Genomic DNA, 19842 nt, shown 5'->3' with positions numbered 1-19842 from the left:
GTTTGGATGAGGTACAGGCCTTTGCACATTCAATTTGTTGTCTTGTTGCACAGACATTTGGTATGATTAATGGACATGTAATACATTTTCAAGCTTTTCTCTAATTTATTTGTTAACACTCTCTTTCTCCACCTCCAGTTGAAACACTGAACCCTCCAGTGCACGGTGATGTGGCTGTCAACCACCAGTCCTTGGTTTTTTCCATTTAGTACTGACATGTCCATTGAGAACAATAGTTTCCATTCTATAGAAGACTTGGTGACTCTTCCCAATAGATATGTATGGTATGTTATATCATCTTTAAGAATCTTAAGTTTCAAGCAATCATAAAAACCTGCACACCTCTCTCTGAGCTTTGGGGACAGTCAGGAAGGACTTACACTACCATGTCCCTTACACTAAGTGCATTATTACTACAGATTTCCCAGTATGACAACAAATAGTGGTAAACCAGTGACAGAATATGGGCACAGATATCCCAAGCAGTGCCGCATTACAGTATGTAGCACTTTTGGCTATCTGCATGTGCTTTTTCAGCTTTTGATTGACATATTGTGTGGGAGGGTCTGAGAACACCCATCGAACTGACCCAGTTATTGGTTGACAGCCTATCATTGGAGTTCCTTGAACTCAACACATTTGTCACAAAATCATTTACAACACTGAGTTACGTAAAGGTTATTATTGCGGATAAGCTGTCGTATTGCAGCGTTTTCACTCGGAATGTTTCTTAAGATAAAAAGGATCGACGCACACTGGACCTGCATGTTCACTGGAGAAATAAAAGTTATCAGAAATAATTTTACCACTGCAGTACTGGGAACACAATTTATTGCAAACAGTGTTTCTATATATATTTATAATGGCAATTGAAACACTTTATCCATTAACTTGTCCTGTTTTGTTTCATGTGGTTGCAACAGAATATAATTTCCTGTATTTTATTCCAAATTTGCAGCAGATAAGGATTTAATTATTTTTACCTTCATCTCCATGAGAAAATCGCCCCAAACAAGTGATGGAAAAGTTTTTATTAAATCTTCTGTGCTCACAAAGCATGCTGTAATAAGCCATAAAATGCATTGTTGTTTCATCAGGGATTTTATCTGTGAATGACTGAATGATGATGTCTGCTCTTGCTTTGTAATGCTCAACTCCCACCATTAAAAACAATGTCAAGATTTTCTTTTTATGAGTCCTTAATTGCTCATCCAAGTGTACCGTCTTTGTTTCGTCAGCTAAACAGCCACCAGGACGGGTTCATTGACAATCCCTTTATTTCTCAGCACAGCTGCGTCTTCACTCTCCAGAAAGCAAATATTAAAAAGTTGTATTGTGAAACCAAAAATAGACTAGGATACCAAATACGAGTGACAAGTCTCACGCCTGTTTTTATAGAAACATTATTTGTGACATTGAAAACAACTGTCAGAGAAGGAGCAATTACACAGGGATTGGTACAGTGCTCATGTTTTTAATGTTGAAAAATAGGATTCTTCTAGTATATGGTATAGTGGCATGCAGTGCTGAGGCAGTAAAACAAAGCTTCTCACACGGGAAACCTCACTGAAGGGGATGCATATGTAGGTCATAGTAAATCATCAAAGCATCCATCACGTCACATTTCTCCAGCTTTAGTCAGACTGCAGTCAGATACATCGTTTTTTTTAATTGCATTCAATTATTTCGCCACGAGAGGGCAGAAACATTTAAGAAGAAAAAAGCAATGACAGTTTATACTGTGTCAGTGATTTCACTAAGGCAATGTACTGTATAACCATTATTATAGCCTATGCCAAATAGTTTATCTATAGTGCACCAATGTTAATATTTATGTATGAGACATGATGCCCCCCCCAATGTCATTGGAGTCCAATAACATTGTTATGGATCAAAATTATGATTTTTTAAGAAGCAACTTATCAACAGCTGAATGTCTTGTTTTTGCTGACCCCTGGTGGATTATCTTCTCACCTTGCTGTAGCAAGTGTACTCAGCACACGGTGACATCACTGTTGGGTGTGGTTAGGTGCACTGGCGGAAATTGGCTTCCACAGACTGCTCTGTTAGATATCAACGTAAACATTTATCAGCCTCGGTTCATAATGTCGGTGTCGGCTGAAACTGAAGCAGTCGAAATTGGACCTTGCTGACTCTTAACAGTACTTGTTGCGTTCAGTTATGATCAGCTCTGCAAAGACCACAATTAATACCGACCAAGTGAACGGAGCCTTGACAGCAGAGGAAGTGGCCAGCGGTAAAAGTTGATGAAGCTATTTAGTGTCTCTATTTAGCCTGTGCCCTCTGTATACATTCAGCCATACATGTACAGGAGTTACTTGTGTTTGATATGTGCGTATGTTTATTTATTCAGGTTAGTTAGTTACTTGCTGCTTTTATTTCATACGGAGCGTCGCAGGTGTCATGTAGAAAGTTTCAAGTATTCTTCAATACGGGTTCTCTGATCCCCACCTCCACCCAAAGATGGAGACGGCCAAAAAAATGAACTTAATCTGAAGCCGTATTACTGTAGTAATTAGAGCTGTGTACGTTTTAAGAATGTCCTAAATCAGAATAAACCCCATGTGTAAAGATAAGAAAGTGGTAAAAGATCAAAGCTAGCTCTGTCTGCGCAGTATTCGCCTGCGTCAAACTCAGTTCTATAGAAATCGTAACAGCCCCACTTCCCTTATTAAATTTGGTCTCTTTTATTAAAATCTGATCCATTAGCCTTTTACTCTGCATCCCCCTGTAACCAAGAAAATGAGGAAGTGTGTTTTTGTTTTCCAGGTCATTTCCCAGATGATGGTCTTCATGATCAGTATGATCAGCATGGTGTTCTGCGGTCACTTGGGGAAAACAGAGGTGGCGGGGGAATCACTGGCAGCTGCGGTGAGGAGCTTTGATTGGCTCTCCTAGCCGCCACCCTGTTTGCTGCCATGCCCTCAACTGTTGGAGCTGGCTTCATTTACCTGTTGGTGAATTTATCTGTTAATATGTACGTTTGCCCCATAAACTGGGCTCTTTTCTCTACAAAAATTGATATTGTTTTTCTTTTTCAACTGCAGGTGGTTAATGTCACTGGTATTTCCATTGGCACTGGTTTTACATTAACTTGTGATACTTTCGTATCTCAGGTAGTGTTTTTTTGACCTTGCAGGATTCAGTTTGTGATTGTGCTGGAGTCCCTTTAAAACGAGCTCTGCAATGTACAGTGATGTCCAGTCCTAACCTTCATTATTGGTGTGATTCTTTATCTGTTTCCCGCAGACGTATGGGAGCGGTAACTTGAAGCGTGTGGGTGTGATTCTCCAGAGGGGGGTTCTGATTCTGCTGCTGGCCTGTTTCCCCTGCTGGGCCGTCCTCATCAACACTGAACCCCTCCTGCTTGCTGTCAAACAGAGCCCAGAGGTCGCCAGGTCAGTCGTTATACATCCCTTAATCACCTTCAGCACCTAAAACGCAGATTTTCAATGCATCACCTTCAGGTTTATTGCAACCAAATCCAGCCCTGTAATACAGTATATGATATATTCATTCTCTCTTGATTTCACATAGTTTCTTACAATTTGTGTTTTTTTTGTGTCATGAAGTCTTGCCCAGCTGTACGTGAAGATCTTCATGCCTGCTCTCCCTGTGAGTTTGGTGCACTTTGTTACAGCACATATGAAGAAGCAACAGCTCCGCTGGGTAGATTCAAATTTCAAATAGGTAATGAAAAACAATGGAGGGAGATGCTTAACCGACTGCCTAGAATTTTGGACAGGTTCCTGGTGATTTTTGGTTGAACATTACCCTCACACACAAAGTGTCTCTTCCTATGCCAAAGTGATGTGAACCATTTGGCCTTTATCTGTCCTTGTTCTTCAGGCAGTTTTCCTGTACCAGCTGCAAGCAAAGTTTCTACACAATCAGGTGCAGTCTCTTAACGATCAAGGCTACTGATGTGACATTTAATAATGTCAGAAATAATCAATATTGTGACCTTGTGCTGTGGTTTAGAGAATTTTATGGCCTCAGATTATAAATGGAGTGACTGCAAACATGTGTAATGTAATTATCTGTCTTATATGTCTTATATGTCTTCGTCTATCGTCTGGAGTTGGGCGTTGCGTGAGTTTTTATATCATCATGACTATGAGTTAGAGATTAGACATTATTAGCAAACTACTGAACACTCAATCTTTTTCTCTTTTAATCAGTTTAGTTCATCTATGTTAACAATATGATAATAATATGTAATCCTACCATGGGGATTGTGTGTAACACTCACTATCACATCAGCAACCACTGAGATGTGTCATAATTTCTGCATAATGAATTAAACTATGTCACAGAACACTGAGAGACAAGAAAAATCGTAACAAAATCTGATACAACAAACAATCCTGTGATAAACATTACCTTTGTGAAACCAAACATTTTAGCCATGTTAGTGATGTGTCCGTAGGGAGGACGACGTCACCTGGCTGGTCAGCCACCATTCCATGAAGTATCTGGGTGGGCTGACATTCTGTACAGACTTTCATGGTCGCCAGAGTATAAATTCTAATGGCATCAGTTGTCATTAGTCATCATTGGCTATCATTTGCAACATTCATTTCAAAATATCCACTCGTCCAACTCTTAAGTTCATTCCAAGATAAAAGAATCTCCAATCTCCCAGTGTTTGCTGGCTGTGGTCTTGTACGTTTATGTCAGCTGGAGGGGTCTGTTAAAGGCCACTTGGGGAGGTTAATTCTTTTCTCTATTTCTTAGAGATTTTGACACACATTTTCTTACACTGTTATGCCAATTCTTTCATGATTCAAGTCTCTGGTCTTTCACAACTTCTTAATTGGTTGTCCATTGTCGACATTTTCATGTGTAATTTTTGACAAAAATAGTTCATCTTTATAACTGTAAAAACATGTGGAGGAGAGGTTACAGTGGTGACACATCTGCTCAGACCTGCAGTATTTGAATAAAACCAAACAGAAACAATAATGTCACACATACATCTGTTTTATATGTTTTTTGAATGTATTAAGTCAGCATAACCAACTGCTCATAGGATAAGTTCTAACATAATGAAATGAAAAGGCAAAGTTTTTACTCACACGCTTCACCTACACACCTCTGGCCCACAGGTTTTGTCACTGGACTGTCTGCAGGAGTGGGGACCCTTCATCCGACTGGCCATCCCCAGTATGCTCATGCTTTGTCTGGAGTGGTGGATGTTCGAGTTGGGAGGAATCCTGGCCGGAATGATTAGTGAGACTGAGCTGGCAGCCCAGGCCATAGTATACCAGCTGGCTATTATATCTTACATGGTCAGTAACTTATTTAAAATGTTTCCTACTGTACCTTCAATATTGGGGAAGTCTAAAATGCTAACAAGGCTAATTGGTACTGTGGCAGACAGCATTTAGGCAGCATTTGGTGGCTTCCAGGTAATTACATTTTAATGATCACGCTGTAGTTTGATGGTTAAGAGCAAAGGCTAAGAGCACCTTTATTTAATCAGGTAATCTCATTTAGATCAATATCTCATTGGCAAGATCTGAGTGCAACAGAAGTCGTAGGTACAGAGAGACAACACACAACAAACAAAACCAGGTACACAGACGTTTGACAAAAAACAAACAAGACATCCTTTGGTATAAATTTAAGACAAAAAATCTCAGCTGTAGGGCAGACTGTAATCTTGAGTTGGAGAACAGCCAAATGCGAATACAAAATTGTATCATCTGCATAAAGATTTATATAAGTCTGTGTTCAAGTAACAATATTGTTTATGTAGCAGCTAGATTTGGTTGTCAACTATTCATTTACACCTATAATGATATGGGCACAATAAACATGTTATCAAAGACAAAGACAAATCATTTATAGCCAAAATAATCATCTGATTTTCATTTCTTCTTTTCTCCCTAGTTCCCAGTAGGATCATCTGCTGCTGCCAGTGTAATGGTTGGCAATGCTCTTGGTGCAGCAAACAGAGCAAGCCAAGCAGTTTTGTAAGGTTCCAATCATCTGTGCATGTAAGAACCAATGTGGTTTAGGACATATTGCCTGCATTGCACACAAAGTCATCAAAGTTAGTGAGAACACATCTTGTACTTGGGCTGAGTGGTAAGGTTGGGCGATATGATGATATATACCGTGAAATCATATAAAGTTGTCATTACAGACATCAGAGATTTTGCCATTCGATGGTAGCTATCCCTTTAATCTGTCTGTGTGTATGGGCCATTCTTGTCAGTTTCTCAATAAACTTTATAGAAAATGTATTACATCGCAATATATCTTGATAACGCAATAAGAAATTACATATACTGTTATAGCAGCAGTAGTACTACTTCATTTTGTATTAAGAATACATTTGTAGCCCCAGTGATCACCTGCACATTCAAAGATCAGCTCTGTTCAGATGATTTGATATTCATGTTTCTAAAGTTGAACTTGAGGCAACCAAACATCCGCTCGGTCCTCATTCTTCAACACCACTGCTAACAAAATACTGTCCTTGGCTATTAGTTTTAGTTTCCAGTGCAAATTTATTTACATTGTCATTGTGCCCTTACCAGTTCAGTTGTCAATCAAACCCAAGCAATGGCAAGCCCAGTGTAAATGCAACATGTGAAAATGTAAATGTAAAATGTGACATGATTATTGACTGCAAAAATGGATGACTAATAGTGATTTCAGTTGGACTTGAAACCAGCAAAAACAATGTTATACATGTAAAATACATTGAATGTTTTTGTCATTCAAACTTTAGTTCCATACCCTGTTAGCCTTGAACTGCTAGCACAGCATAGCCAGTGAATGCTGACTGAAGTTTGAAGTGTCTATTTTACATATATTATATGGTTTTTACATTTTTTGTTCTTGTTTTTTTCATTGCAGTTATAGTTGCATGGTTTGTTGGAGGTAGTCTCAGCATCGCTAGAAATTACATTGGATACATTTTCACCACGGAGCAGTGAGTAGAGACTTTAACCCAATGACCTTCACATCACCAACAGCAATAATTGATTTCCTATCCATGTTGGAGCAGTGAAACAAGCTGTTAGTACAACACTGACATTATTATTATTATATTATTATTACCTTAAAGTTGTTATGGTGAACATGTCAGCCATCAGGTGCCTATTACACAACAGTAGCATTCATTTAGAGTTGTGTTTCTGTTCACCTGATCAGTGTGAGTTCAATATTCACTCTCCTTTTTGGTCTGTTTTGGCACCAACCTGTGATTAAATACACATAAAACACACAGTGTACTTTCATTACAACTGAGATTACTGTTTGGATATATTTTGAGGAGTTTTGACAAATGAACATGGTGGCTGATCTAAACTGAATTAACTGATACCTATTTGGAATTAATAATAAATCCCAGAAAAGTGGGAAAATCCCATATTCTCACATTAAGTTACTTCCCAGAAGATCTCAAAAGTCCTCTCCTGTTCTTCAATCTTATATTTCCGGTCGACTATTAGATATTTTTGTGTCTAACAGGAATCTCTGTCTGCTTGTTTTAGAGAGGGTTGCTGATGTCATGACTGTATTTGGTGTCATGCATGTTACTGATGCCACTGTGGTGAGAAAAAAATATTCATGCAAGTAATCAGCGAAGCTTTTCCGACCATATATGGACATATACAGAATGTGATTTGATCAAATATGTTTGATATTGTCAGGGTGTGGCTGGGGGTGTTGTCATAGGAGCAGGAAAACAGTTGATTGGCGCTCTGTGTAACCTGGTGGGGTTCTACTTTGTTGGCCTCCCTATTAGTGTGTCCCTGATGTTTGCAGCACACATGGGCATTGTAGGTAAGATTCGATTTTCAAAGATTTGTCACATACACATGTTTTCAACATACGCAGTAAAATGTGGGGATGGCATACTCTAGAGAGGATGTGCTAAAATTCTTCATACCAAAAGCCACAATGGCGTCTGGACACAGCCATGCCATCTTTTTTATATCAGAACAGACCATTAAAATATCATCCTACAATTAGTATGTTAGTATGTATGTCTTGCTTGTCAAGTAGTGTTCCACCATTAAAACTCTTCTTTCATGTCTGTGATAGGACTATGGACAGGATTTACCGTTTGTGTGTCACTGGAAGCTGTTTTTCTTATCACATTTTTGTACAAACTTGATTGGAAGAAGGTTTCTGAGTAGGTGCGTACCTAAACTCCTTTAACAGTCAAAATGCCTCTTTGTACATTTTAATTTGTTTTGAGACATAATTGAAAGCTAAAAAAAAAAGTGAAAACAACTGTCTATAATGTCTCTGATCAGGCTCTAGTGAGAGCAGGAGTCCAGATGAAAGAAGAAAAGGAGACTGACCGGATGGAAAATACAGGTAAGTGTGTGTTTACGTGGCACATCCTTTGTGTGTCAGTTTAGTGTTAATGCAAAATATTCCCTCAAACTTCTAGACTCCAGTCAGAACCAGGCCCAGGTCAACACGACTTCCCCCAGTTGTGAGAGCGCTGGGGAGAACCACGTATACCAGGAGGTGCATTCTCCAGACCAGAATAAATCCACCACCACTGTTGTTGGAGAAGTTCTGTCAGTAACACAGCTGCTTTTACGGCGTGGCCTCACATTGCTGCTCATGATTGTCATCCTTGTTGTTGGAATCTTCACCAGTGACTTCTTTGTCAGATTGTTGAAATGACTCTGGCAGACAGACTGATTTTGGTCACAGCTTTTATAAACTCCATTAAAGAATATTTTACACTGATTACGATGACTCCTTGTAAATGTGAAAAGGGGTATTTGTGCTTTTGATCACACTGAGGATGAACACTTCAGTCTGCAGCTGCTCTCAGCCATATATTTTAGCTTGCCAGTCTGTCTGCACGGGCTCTCAATGGCCCCCTTTTTTCAGGGTTCGTACAGCTTTTTAAGAGTAAAAGTCAAGCACTTTCACAGCACCTTTAGGGTACCTAAACCAAAAATTTCCAGACTCTCGTGGCCTTTATCATCAAATCTAAACTGTTACAATGAATGCAATTGTGAAAGATCAAGTTTACAGAATTCCTTTGTACCCACAGCAATCAATGTATGTTTTAACTTCATTTTACGAGCTTGTTCATATGAACTTTGATTGTATGTTTTGATCGTGATTATTTAATGCTTGCTGAGACGCCAGGAGACAAACAAATGTGACGACGGAATCGTTTCATTTTGAACATTTAAAGATTTTTGGTTTACATGAGTGATTGTGTAGATGAAACACAGGATCATGTTGAAAATCGAGCATTTTTCAAGGAGTCTTTTTGAATTCAAGCACATTTCCAACCTTGAAAACAGTTATTAAGCATTTTCCAAACTCTCAAGACTTCGTACGAATCCTGTTTTTTTTTTTTTACTCACAGCTACAGCACACCAGGACTAAAATGCAAGTAAATATTAGACTTAATTCTTATGCGCAGAAAGTAAGAGGCCTCCAGTGGGATACACATGCTATGACTCTGCTGAATGTGTAAGTAACATTAGACTTGACTGTACAGATTGTAAAGCCCCCTGAGGCAAATTTGTGATTTGTGATATTGGGCTACATAACTAAAATTTACTTGACACCATCAGAGCATCATGTATGGTATTGTATAAGTCAAAACAGGTTAGAAAGTGAATTCTAAAATGTTTAAATTGGACAGTTTTAGTTTAGTTTTTGTATTTTTATTCAGTACTTTGTGGTGTCAAGTGGATATAAAATGAAGTGGACATAAAGTAGAGACAGTGTTGATACTGTCTGTGTTTTGTTTTTCATTTTGATCTGATTCGGTTTTGCACTGAACAAATGTAAGCGCACCAAAAGGAAGCGTTTTATTTTCATAGTGAAGCGAATGTTAGAAATGAAACAACTCTTATTTGTGCGTTGGTGTCTTGTCTGTGGAGGTTTGCTACTATAAAACTGTTAAGCTCCAAGTGACAGCCCAGTAGATTATTACAATGGGATACTCACCAGTCCTGCGGGAAGAAATACAGAATGTTGATCATCACCATTGTATGACAGCGTTGTTATCTGAGGGGGTGTGTATTCTGGTGATTCTGCTTTGACTAATGACAGAGGAGATGGCCTGCTACTGGGAATAATGCTGACTCAGGTTGGTCTTGACGCCAGAAAGGCTTTGCTTGCACATTTGGCCAGGCTGTGGCAGGACACATTTACAGCGTCTCTTTAAAAACGGAGAGCGACTGCGCCAAGTTCACGAGTTCGCGGGCCGCGCGCGAGAGAGCAACAGCTTTCGCCTGCTGCAGCCACCGCGGTCTCGTGATATTTTGGTTGCCCGTCAACGTGACGTCACCACAACGAGGAGAGTCGGTGGAAACGGCTCCGCGCTGGCCAACTGTGCCACCGTTTCTGTCATTACTGAAGTAACTGTACCCGCGCAGCACCACACACTGTCGCGTCGCCATGAGAGACGGTGGCTGGAACACACCGCGTGTTATTACCTGTCGAATCAAAATGCCCTGGAGACATACGTCAGACACGTCACACCACATCCCGTTTCTGTTCAAAGCGCGAGGCGATTTTGGTGGACTCTAAAAAAGTGTGACACCCCCCCCCCCCCCCCCCCCCACACACACACACACACACACATCTGACACAAACCTTTACCAGCTTTATTTCTTATTCTGCATAACTGTCGAGGATGTTGGTCAGAGGCGAGACACGGCGGCGCACTTCCAGAAAGCAGACCTGAGCGTCTATTTAAAGCGCGCCTGCTCGGGTATGGACGGTCCCGCACCACCGACAGAACACACCACGGGAGCGAACGGAGCCCTGACAGCCGTTGAGGCGGCTCCCTCTGCTCAGCCCGAGCGCACGCGACGCTTCATCCCGCCGGAGTACCGGAATGAGCTCGTGCAGCTCCTCAAACTAGCGGGGCCCGTGGTAAGACTGAGGGGGGGGGGCGCCGCTCCTGCTGTGCGGGGCAGGAAAGACCGTTTCGCTTTTCCGTAGGCCACTTTTTAATCGTTAAATGCCAGTAACTCTACTTAAATACTCTTTGTCTCAATTGTTACTTGGCTAAAAAGGGAAACGAAGGTCACGTGAAGAAGTCATGTGTTAAAAGGGGATGTTGAGGTGGCATGCGTGACCCCACGCTGGTCCTGGATTGTCTCTGGTACACTTTAAATTCGTAACTCTCATCTGAGGGTCCGAGAATCATCACCACACCTGTAGTCCCACCTGTGCTGTTCTCCGTGTACAGTGTGTTAACGTATTTATAAATCTTACAGCTAGATGACATACCTGTTGTCATGACTACATTTCAAACGATGATATGCATTGTTTTGCCTTTTCCTTAAATCCATCGAACGCCTCATGAGAAAATGTTACTATTGCAAACTCTTTAGATAAAGACTTCCTCTTTAATATGGACTTTTCATTTTCCTAACGACTCAGCTTTTGCCATCATCCGTTCAGATATTACACATACTCACAGGGGAGGGAAAGAAACTATTCTCAGGGCCATAGTAGAAAAAGGAGATGCTATATTTTCATTCAAGCAGATGGCAAGCTTTATCACGTGAAAATGACAAAAACAAATTGGAGCTGACATTTTCAGCACATCCTAAACCAGTCAGGCAGACGCTTTAAGGTGAGTGTGCTGATGTCAGACACTTATATCTGGTGTTAAAAGTGGTGAGTTGATGTTAAGATGTCTTCTTCACCTCTGGTGTTTGCTTAAGCTTTAGGAAACTTGAGTTATTTTCCCCCCAAATAGACAAGTGTATAACAGGCATTTTAAATATATATACTGTATATATTAATACTGACATTTTTGTTGTTGATGTTTGATGTTTTTCTTTTCCAGGTCATTTCCCAGATGATGGTCTTCATGATCAGTATGATCAGCATGGTGTTCTGCGGTCACTTGGGGAAAACAGAGCTGGCGGGGGTATCACTCGCAGCTGCGGTGAGAAGACTGTCTGTGTATATACTGGCACCCCAGCCTGTTATTGCCTTCTATAAGCTTCCCTTTGAATTTTTTATGTATTGATAAGGTTTTTGTCAAATGCAGGTGGTTAATATCACTGGTATTTCCATTGGCACTGGTCTGTCATCAACATGCGATACCCTCATATCTCAGGTAGTGTTCTCACCAGAGGTTGTTCTTTCCTCTTAAAAGCAATGAGCTTTTGTATCAGGTTTGTTTTCTTGGCCTGTTCACACCTTTGCTTAGTAGCGTGATCGGTGTTGTTCAACTCCACTTATTTATCTACCTGTTTCATGCAGACGTATGGGAGCGGTAACTTGAAGCGTGTGGGTGTGATTCTCCAGAGGGGGATTCTGATTCTGCTGCTGGCCTGTTTCCCCTGCTGGGCCGTCCTCATCAACACTGAACCCCTCCTGCTTGCTGTCAAACAGAGCCCAGAGGTCGCCAGGTCAGTCCCATTGGTGGAGTATTTTTGTCTCCATAGGAGCAGAGTAAACTGGGCTTATGTTGATTGCCCTACGATTTACCAGTAGGTTCATATACTACATATCCATGATAAATAGTCATATGATTAAATTCTACATGTTTTTTACATGCACATTGTTTGTTGTCTTTCCACATGAAGTCTTGCCCAGCTGTATGTGAAGATCTTCATGCCAGCTCTCCCGGTGAGTTTGGTGCTCTTTGTTTTCCTTGACCACCCAAGGTACTAACTGTTCACTTTATGGTGGGTGATATCACTACAGTCTTCTATGTACATTTACATTGCAAAACAATCATAATATACAGTTCTGTTTTTGGTTAATCCTGTGAATGTATTGTATTGTATTTTAGCACACTGCAGCTCAAAGCCTTTCAATTCCATATTGCCATAAGGCCGTCCTGCTCAATGATTTGCAACATTGCCCACAGTTGCCTAATACAGCAAGAGATATTGGAGGGGTAGCTACTTCAGAAGACACAAATCTTTATTTTCTCACGGTAGACATTGTCATAGACTGTTTTACGTCCTCTTTTGCTCTGCTGATTTAGCACTGTTTCAACTTGTGTCTGTCTTCCTTCTGCAGGCAACTTTTATGTACCAGCTGCAAGGGAAATATCTTCAGAATCAGGTGCAGTCTCTTGACACAAGGCTACCGACGTGAAATTTAAAAATGGCTGAAACACAGTCATTAAAATCAACATTAACTTGTGCCGTGGTTTACAGGGAATTATGTGGCCTCAGGTCATAACTGGAGTGATTGGAAATGTCCTCAATGCAGTCATCAACTACATCTTCCTTTATCCTCTGGAGTTGGGAGTTGCGTGAGTTTTTTCATCACTATAATTATGTGTTAGAGGTGAATTATTAGTGTACTATAACAGTCAGTTTTTAGGTCTCTCACGCAAGAATAATCAATGTGTTTTAATTTCTGCTAATTATTATAATAGAATGCCATCTGTAATAAATGTGAAAAAGGAATCATTCTTGTCATTTATCTGGCTGTCCATCTGGCCCAACATCTTGTTTTCAAGAGTGAAATATCAGAACTGCAGAAAAGATGAATCCTAATAATCAAACCCCTGTCTTTTGAACTGGCAATGCTAACGTCTATGTGTCTAATACTTAAATTCATGACAGGATTTTTTTTTTGTCAGCCTCAGCTTGGTCTCACTGCTAATATAGCATGTCAACATAACAAACCTTAGCATGCTAAATATATGCATATTTTAGGAGAACTGGACACACGTTACTTTAACACGTTTTATTCATAGATAAAAATATGCATTTATATAAAAGGTATAGCTGAGCGCTGAATGAGCATCCTTAGGCTATACAACAAAGCAAGTGCGCAATTAACTATATTCACATGAACCCTCACCTCAGGTGAACCCTTCAGCTCAGTGCTGCCCTCAGTGTTGTGGTGTCACAATATCCACCTCTATTGTGTGGATTCTTGCTCATTCTGCCTCCCTGTCCCTCTCCTCAGACACATTTCCCCTTCCCCAGGCCCCTTCAGTGTTATTCTTTACCTGTCCACCAGATGCCTCCAGACTTTTCTTTTATTCCAGATACACCCTCTCCCATCTGTCCTGCAATCACCTAATTCCCCTCACGGTTCAAGGGTCACTTATTTATCATTATACAACACAGGGTTGTACAACAAAATGCGCTTTCAATCTCCCGCTACAGAGCCCTCCGCTCCTGTGCCAATGTGTAATGTTTCCAGTCAGGATGCTTTCTAATGCTCCTCTGTAAAAGTAGAGCGAGGACTTGGCGCGGTAATTTTGCCTTCCAGTGTGAAGATGTGTGATGTCCATGACAGGTTCTCTGTGATGCTGATTCCCAGGAACCTAAAACTGTTCACCTGCTCCACCTCAGCTCCACTGATGTTTCTGTCTAATTTTTTCTAAAATGAATGATCAGCTCCTTGGTTTTGCTGCCGTTACGCATATATTAATTCTTGTTGTTTGTAATCCGGACAATGATGGTAGTGTCATCTGCAAACAGAGTTCTCTCCATGCCAGGGATTGTAGTCCTGGGTGTACGCTGTGAACAGGAGGGGGCTGAGCACACAGCTCTGGGGAGCTCCGGGGTTGAGCACTGGAGTGGCGGTGGTGTTGACCGCCAAGCCGAACTGTCTGGGGTCTGTTTGTGAGGAGGTCCAATATCCAGTTGTGGAATGTGGTAGTCAAGCCAGTGCTAAGTTTCAGTTTCATTGGGGAGATTGTGTTGAAAGCTTAGCTGACATCAACAAAAAGTGTGGGTGTTGTTACTTTCAAGATGAGATCATTTCCTAATCAGCCCTGCAGCACATAAACCAGCCCCTTACCCCCAGTTAGTTGTCAGATCACTGTAGGTTCTTTGTTGCCATGTTTCTGTGCTTTTGAGCCACCTGCCTGCCTGCCTGTAAGCTTATTTGTATCTTCAACCGGTCATTAGATCATTGAACTGTCCCAATCTGCCTCGACTATCTGCATTTGGGTCCTTCTCCTGCTGCGTCATACTCACCTGCCTGGGGCACGACATGGCTTCCAAAGGGGGGCCGAATTTCACTTTTCTGGCGCCACTCGTAGTAAGGATCTAAGAATAGAAAAGTCACCAGGGCTGCTATCGTGGCTATAGACTTTTAAAGCCCCTGAAAATCCTGGTTTGTATTTCTCTGTAACATTAAAATCTTTAATGTGAAATAACCACATTTCGTCAGAAAATGTGTGTGTAGGACAGTATCGCTTTTCAGGGCCTTTTATCTTGGTAATTGCCATTGATACTGTGTCAGAGAGGTATTGCTTCTATGGTAGAGTTGGAAGGCTCCTATTTGTGTTGTGTTGGAGGGAAGTTCTTCAAAGGTGTTTCTAATTCTAATTTCGACATACATGGAGGAGCAAAAATATTACAAGCACCTTTCTACATAATCAGTCAAATACAACAACAAATGCAAAATCAGTAGAGATAAAATTATAATAAAAATCTACACCTCTTTGACACTCAGACTGTATAAAGGAAGTGGACGTAGCCACCGTGACATCACCAATTGGTTTGTGGACTACCGTTTTGAAACCTTGTTTTTTTGGAACCAGAAGTGACCATATTTGGACGAGAGGGTGGAGCTGGGGATCTGAGAACCAGAAGACAATATGCACGCCTACCTATACCGGCAACCTGGCTCCTGGCCATGGCGTGCAAAGTAGCTGCTCACAAAGTTAGGTTGTAAATGTACTTACTGGAAAAAATAAACAGCCGACTCCATGGAGTATCTTTTAGAGCAATCGAACGCCTCTATCCTGTCAGGCTTACCTTTGAGATTCAGTGCCACAGCAGGACAGTGACTGGGGGTTACCCCCAGCCTTCATGGGGGTTGATGCAATCGTGCCCTTTGGGTACCTTTCGTAACTGTAACAAAATGGATGGAAGTTGTAATTTGGGATCCACTGGTGAGAGACTCGGTGCAGTGTAAGTCGTGTCAGGCAGGGTAAATGCGATTTTCTTTTAGGGGTTGGCGTTGGAGTAATTGAGTTATCAGAGACATAACAGTCACCTATGTTTTGGGAAAAATGGTTAACGACACTAGCTAGATCGCTAATGTGTCATAACACTGCATAACACTCAAAGCCCTGGAAAGTCCCAGACTCCTGTTCAGAATAATAGAGAGACATATCCACAGTTCCAAGACAATAATCCATTATTTAGGTAGAGTAATTGTAATAATTATATAAGCTACTCAGCAGTAACGCGACATTCCGTGTGTGCCGTCAGTACCCTCTCTTCTTTCAGTGCTCTCCAGCGAGGAAAAGCTACACTGATGGTTATCCCTGTTAATCCTCGCTGTCGATCGCTTTCTTTTTTTGTTGTTGTAACCCTTCCTCTGAACACTGAGCACCAGAAAGGTTGCTCCGCCATACTCCTAACTAGTTGCTTTAACCAAAGATGCTTAACCGTCTGTGGTTTTTAAAAAAAATAACTTCATTGATTGAATTATACAACGAGTTTAAACACCTTGTGTTTACAGTTTGAGTCTACAGTCCTGCTCCCCTTCAGCTCTGGCAAACCAATCATTGCTGGCATCACTACCTGTGCGCCAGCGCGGGAATGTCAACACCAGATTTAAAAAGTCTGTATACTGTGAAATGGCCGTGGTATGCTTAATCAGCATTGCGTAGACTCGTTGGGCAACGGCCTGTAATGGACGTTCACTTCAATGTAAATGTCGCACACTCAAACTTTTATTAGTATATTATTATTTCGTTAATATTCAGGTCAATTATTGTAATATTATTTAGCAACACTGTGAATATCCACCTGTAAACAAAATGTATTTGAAGCATAATTTACTGTAATAGCCATTAATAGCTGTCATTTCTCAACAAATGACTTATTTCTACCTTTTCTTTCTTCTGCTCTCACTCTGAAACCTGCTGCTCCTCCATGATACTGTTGAAGTGGGTCTGCCGCAGCCAATTCCATCTCACAGTATTTGCTGGCTTTGTTCCTATACGTGTACATCTGCTGGAGGGGTCTGCACAAGGCCACATGGGGAGGTCAGTCCTTTCCTCAATTTTGTGTAGATTTTGACCTCATGATGTTTTCTTTTGTCTTCATTCTAGACTTTTGTCCTGTGTGATCATCCATGTCTACTCCAGTGTGGTAGTTGATTAACAGTCCGGTGTGTAATTTTTTATACATTTTCACTCTACTAACTGCATACCTTTGACCCACACAGGTTGGTCACTGGACTGTCTGCAGGAGTGGTGTGCCTTCGTCAAATTGGCCATTCCCAGTATGCTCATGATTTGTCTATCATGGTGGATATTTGAAATAGGAGGGTTCCTGGCCGGTGTGATAAGTGAGGTTGAGCTGGGAGCTCAGTCCATAGCATACCAGCTGTGCATTATAGCTTACATGGTAACTCTTCTTCCCACTTTCCTACCTTGTAATTAGAGATGCTAATGACGAACTAACTAATTCAGGAAAGGCAGCTTTTATCACCTTTTTGGGAGATTTTTAGCTGTTTTTTTTGAATATCACCTAAAATAATGTATTTGCACAACAATAATCTATATCATTATGTGATTTCACACAGTTCCCATCAGGCTTCTCTGCTGCTGCCAGTGTGCGGGTTGGGAATGCTCTTGGTGCAGGAAACATAGAGCAGGCCAAGCTGTCTTGCAAAGTCCCCATCATTTGTGCATGTAAGAACCAGTGCATACAGTACAGTAAAATAATGAGAACACATATTTCACTTAGGCAGGTAGTAGTAGTAGTGATGTTACTATTACTATATTACTACTATATTGTATTTAAAGAATATATTTGATAGGTTAGACCAAGTATCACATCAACCCAAATAAACGCTCTAATCATGGCAATACAGTACCAGAAAACACAGAAATCTTACATTGTTCTCACAGGTTTTTGTTTCTTTGTTCCGACAGTTGTCGTTGCATGTTTGGTTGGAACCATTCTCAGCATCAGCAGAAATGTCACTGGATACATTTTCACCTCAGAGCAGTTAAGTATACTTTTTGACACAATAACTGTCACAACAGTGAAGGAAAGTGGCAACAGGGGAAGGACCAGAGTGCAGACAGTCGAGGCAGACAGGTGGATCTTTAATGATTTGTTGCCACAAAGAAGGTAGAAGAGGCTTACAGGCCGGTGCAGGTAACAGAAACAAAAACTCATGTTGATCATCTTCGTGCTGAACACTGAACTGTGACTGTTTAGTGAGACTCAGTTATGTTTAACAGATCTTTCAGTTTGTATAAATGTGTATTTATGTGTAGTTTGTATTATGTGTATAAAGCGGCTCATCCCATTTTCCCTGATAAAACAAAAGGTCATATTGGGGAGGTCAACATCATTTCCACATGCAATTAAAGTTTCAGCAGTTTCTTAGTTTCTTCATTGTATTCATCAGTTGGCTAGGGGTCATTTATAATGCAGTCTCCTCACTAAAAAGTCCTCTCCTGTCTTTTAGTCTTACATGTCAGTATATATTTTTGTGTCCAACAAGAATCTGTATTTGCATCTTTTTTAGAGACATTATTCAGAGATTAGCCGACGTCATGCTCATATTCGGTTTCATGCATGTTGGTGATGCCACTTCGGTGAGAAACGACAATTCACTTTTTCATGCGCATAATCCATTAAGCATCTTAGACATATTGACATAAAACGTGATTTGAAATCTGTATTTGATATTGTCAGGGTGTGGCTTCAGGTGTCCTCAGAGGAGCAGGAAAACAGCTCATTGGTGCTCTGTGTAACCTGGTGGGGTACTACTTCATTGGCTTCCCCATTGGTGTGTCCCTGATGTTTGCAGCAAACATGGGGATTGTAGGTAAGACCAAACTACTGATATGCATTGTCATGCCACCTACTAGTCAACGTACATTCAGCCATTAAAACTCTTCTCCCATGTTTGTGTAGGACTGTGGACAGGACTTACCATTTGTGTGTCACTACAGGCGATTGTCTTTATCACAATTTTGTGTAAACTTGATTGGAAAAAGGTGGCTGAAGAGGTGGGTAGCTACATCACTGTGTCTGGATGTATCTGAGGTTAAAACACACATTCAACACCTGTTGTTAATTTCTCTGATCAGGCTGTAGTGAGAGCAGGACTCCAGATCACAGGAGGAACGGTTGAGTTGGAACACAAGTGTGAGTACAGGCACCGCCCTCACTTTCTACTCTTCTGTGTAATGAAATGAAAGATCCCTGCTTTTGAGTCTTGTGTGACAGTTTTGTGTTAATACTAGACAGTCGTTCTCAAATTCTGCCTCTAGACTCAAGTCAGAACCAGGCCCAAGTCAGTACTGCTCTGTCGAGCTCTGTAAGTGCTGAGGAGGATGACGCAGACCTACAAGTGCGTGATCCAAGCCACAGTCCACTACAGTCCACTACCACGACAGTAGGGGATGTTTTGTCAGTAAAGCAGCTGGTTTTGCGGCGTGGCCTGACATTGCTGATCATGATCGGCATTCTCGTTGCTGGAATTGTAACCAGCAACTTGCTGGTGAAACTGTTCTAATGACTGATTTTAAAAGCTTTGTAATGTAAATATGTTGTAATGTTAACATTGAATGTCAAAGGGCTGCCCAACATGTTGATTTTCACATTACCCACAATGCAAGTTGACCTTCGAGAATGCGGTCAGAGACACTGATCACTTCTTTCTAACTCCACACCACCAGAGTTTTTTCATTTTTAAACATGTAGTCAGACCCAACCGACGCTTCCTCTGTCACTTGAGGCAGTTAAGTTGTTCCATAGAGCCATCTACAGTCAGCTAATGGTCCCTAAAGGAGAAGGTCCCTAAAGGAGAAGGAGTAAAAGTGCAATCAACTTTTTTAGATCGGATGTGAAGATCGTTCTTTATTTTTTGTATTTTTACTGTTCTTTTAGT

The 19842-nt window shown here is 41.0% G+C and overlaps 1 protein-coding gene and 1 pseudogene across 1 annotated transcript; both read left to right on the top strand.

Moving 5' to 3' along the window:
• Positions 1-2583: 2583 nt before the first annotated feature.
• LOC139303211 (multidrug and toxin extrusion protein 1-like) lies at positions 2584-8679 on the top strand (annotated as a pseudogene).
• A 2064-nt stretch (positions 8680-10743) lies between these two features.
• Positions 10744-19467, top strand: LOC139303202 (multidrug and toxin extrusion protein 1-like). Its single transcript, XM_070926940.1, has 16 exons — positions 10744-10905; positions 11831-11932; positions 12038-12106; positions 12253-12401; positions 12579-12621; positions 13021-13065; positions 13161-13258; positions 16875-16972; positions 17155-17336; positions 17515-17623; positions 17867-17942; positions 18472-18541; positions 18642-18774; positions 18864-18958; positions 19040-19097; positions 19223-19467. The coding sequence occupies exons 1-16, from the start codon at positions 10744-10746 to the stop codon at positions 19465-19467; spliced, it is 1734 nt and encodes a 577-aa protein (XP_070783041.1).
• The last annotated feature ends 375 nt before the right edge of the window (positions 19468-19842 follow it).

The sequence above is a fragment of the Enoplosus armatus genome, chromosome 2 (assembly GCF_043641665.1).
Source record: "Enoplosus armatus isolate fEnoArm2 chromosome 2, fEnoArm2.hap1, whole genome shotgun sequence".
Classification (NCBI taxonomy): Eukaryota; Metazoa; Chordata; class Actinopteri; order Centrarchiformes; family Enoplosidae; genus Enoplosus; species Enoplosus armatus.
Note: the sequence above shows the minus strand (reverse complement) of the source record. Positions and strands in the feature narration are given on the sequence as shown.

What these genes read in the sequence shown, in the direction of transcription:
- LOC139303202 (XM_070926940.1), top strand. Translation starts at nt 10,744, where the DNA reads ATGGACGGTCCCGCACCACCGACAGAACACACCACGGGAGCGAACGGA. An exon ending in TGTGCATTATAGCTTACATG is followed by an intron (nt 17,337 to 17,514) that starts GTAACTCTTCTT and finishes GATTTCACACAG; the next exon opens with TTCCCATCAGGCTTCTCTGC. An exon ending in ATGTTGGTGATGCCACTTCG is followed by an intron (nt 18,542 to 18,641) that starts GTGAGAAACGAC and finishes TGATATTGTCAG; the next exon opens with GGTGTGGCTTCAGGTGTCCT.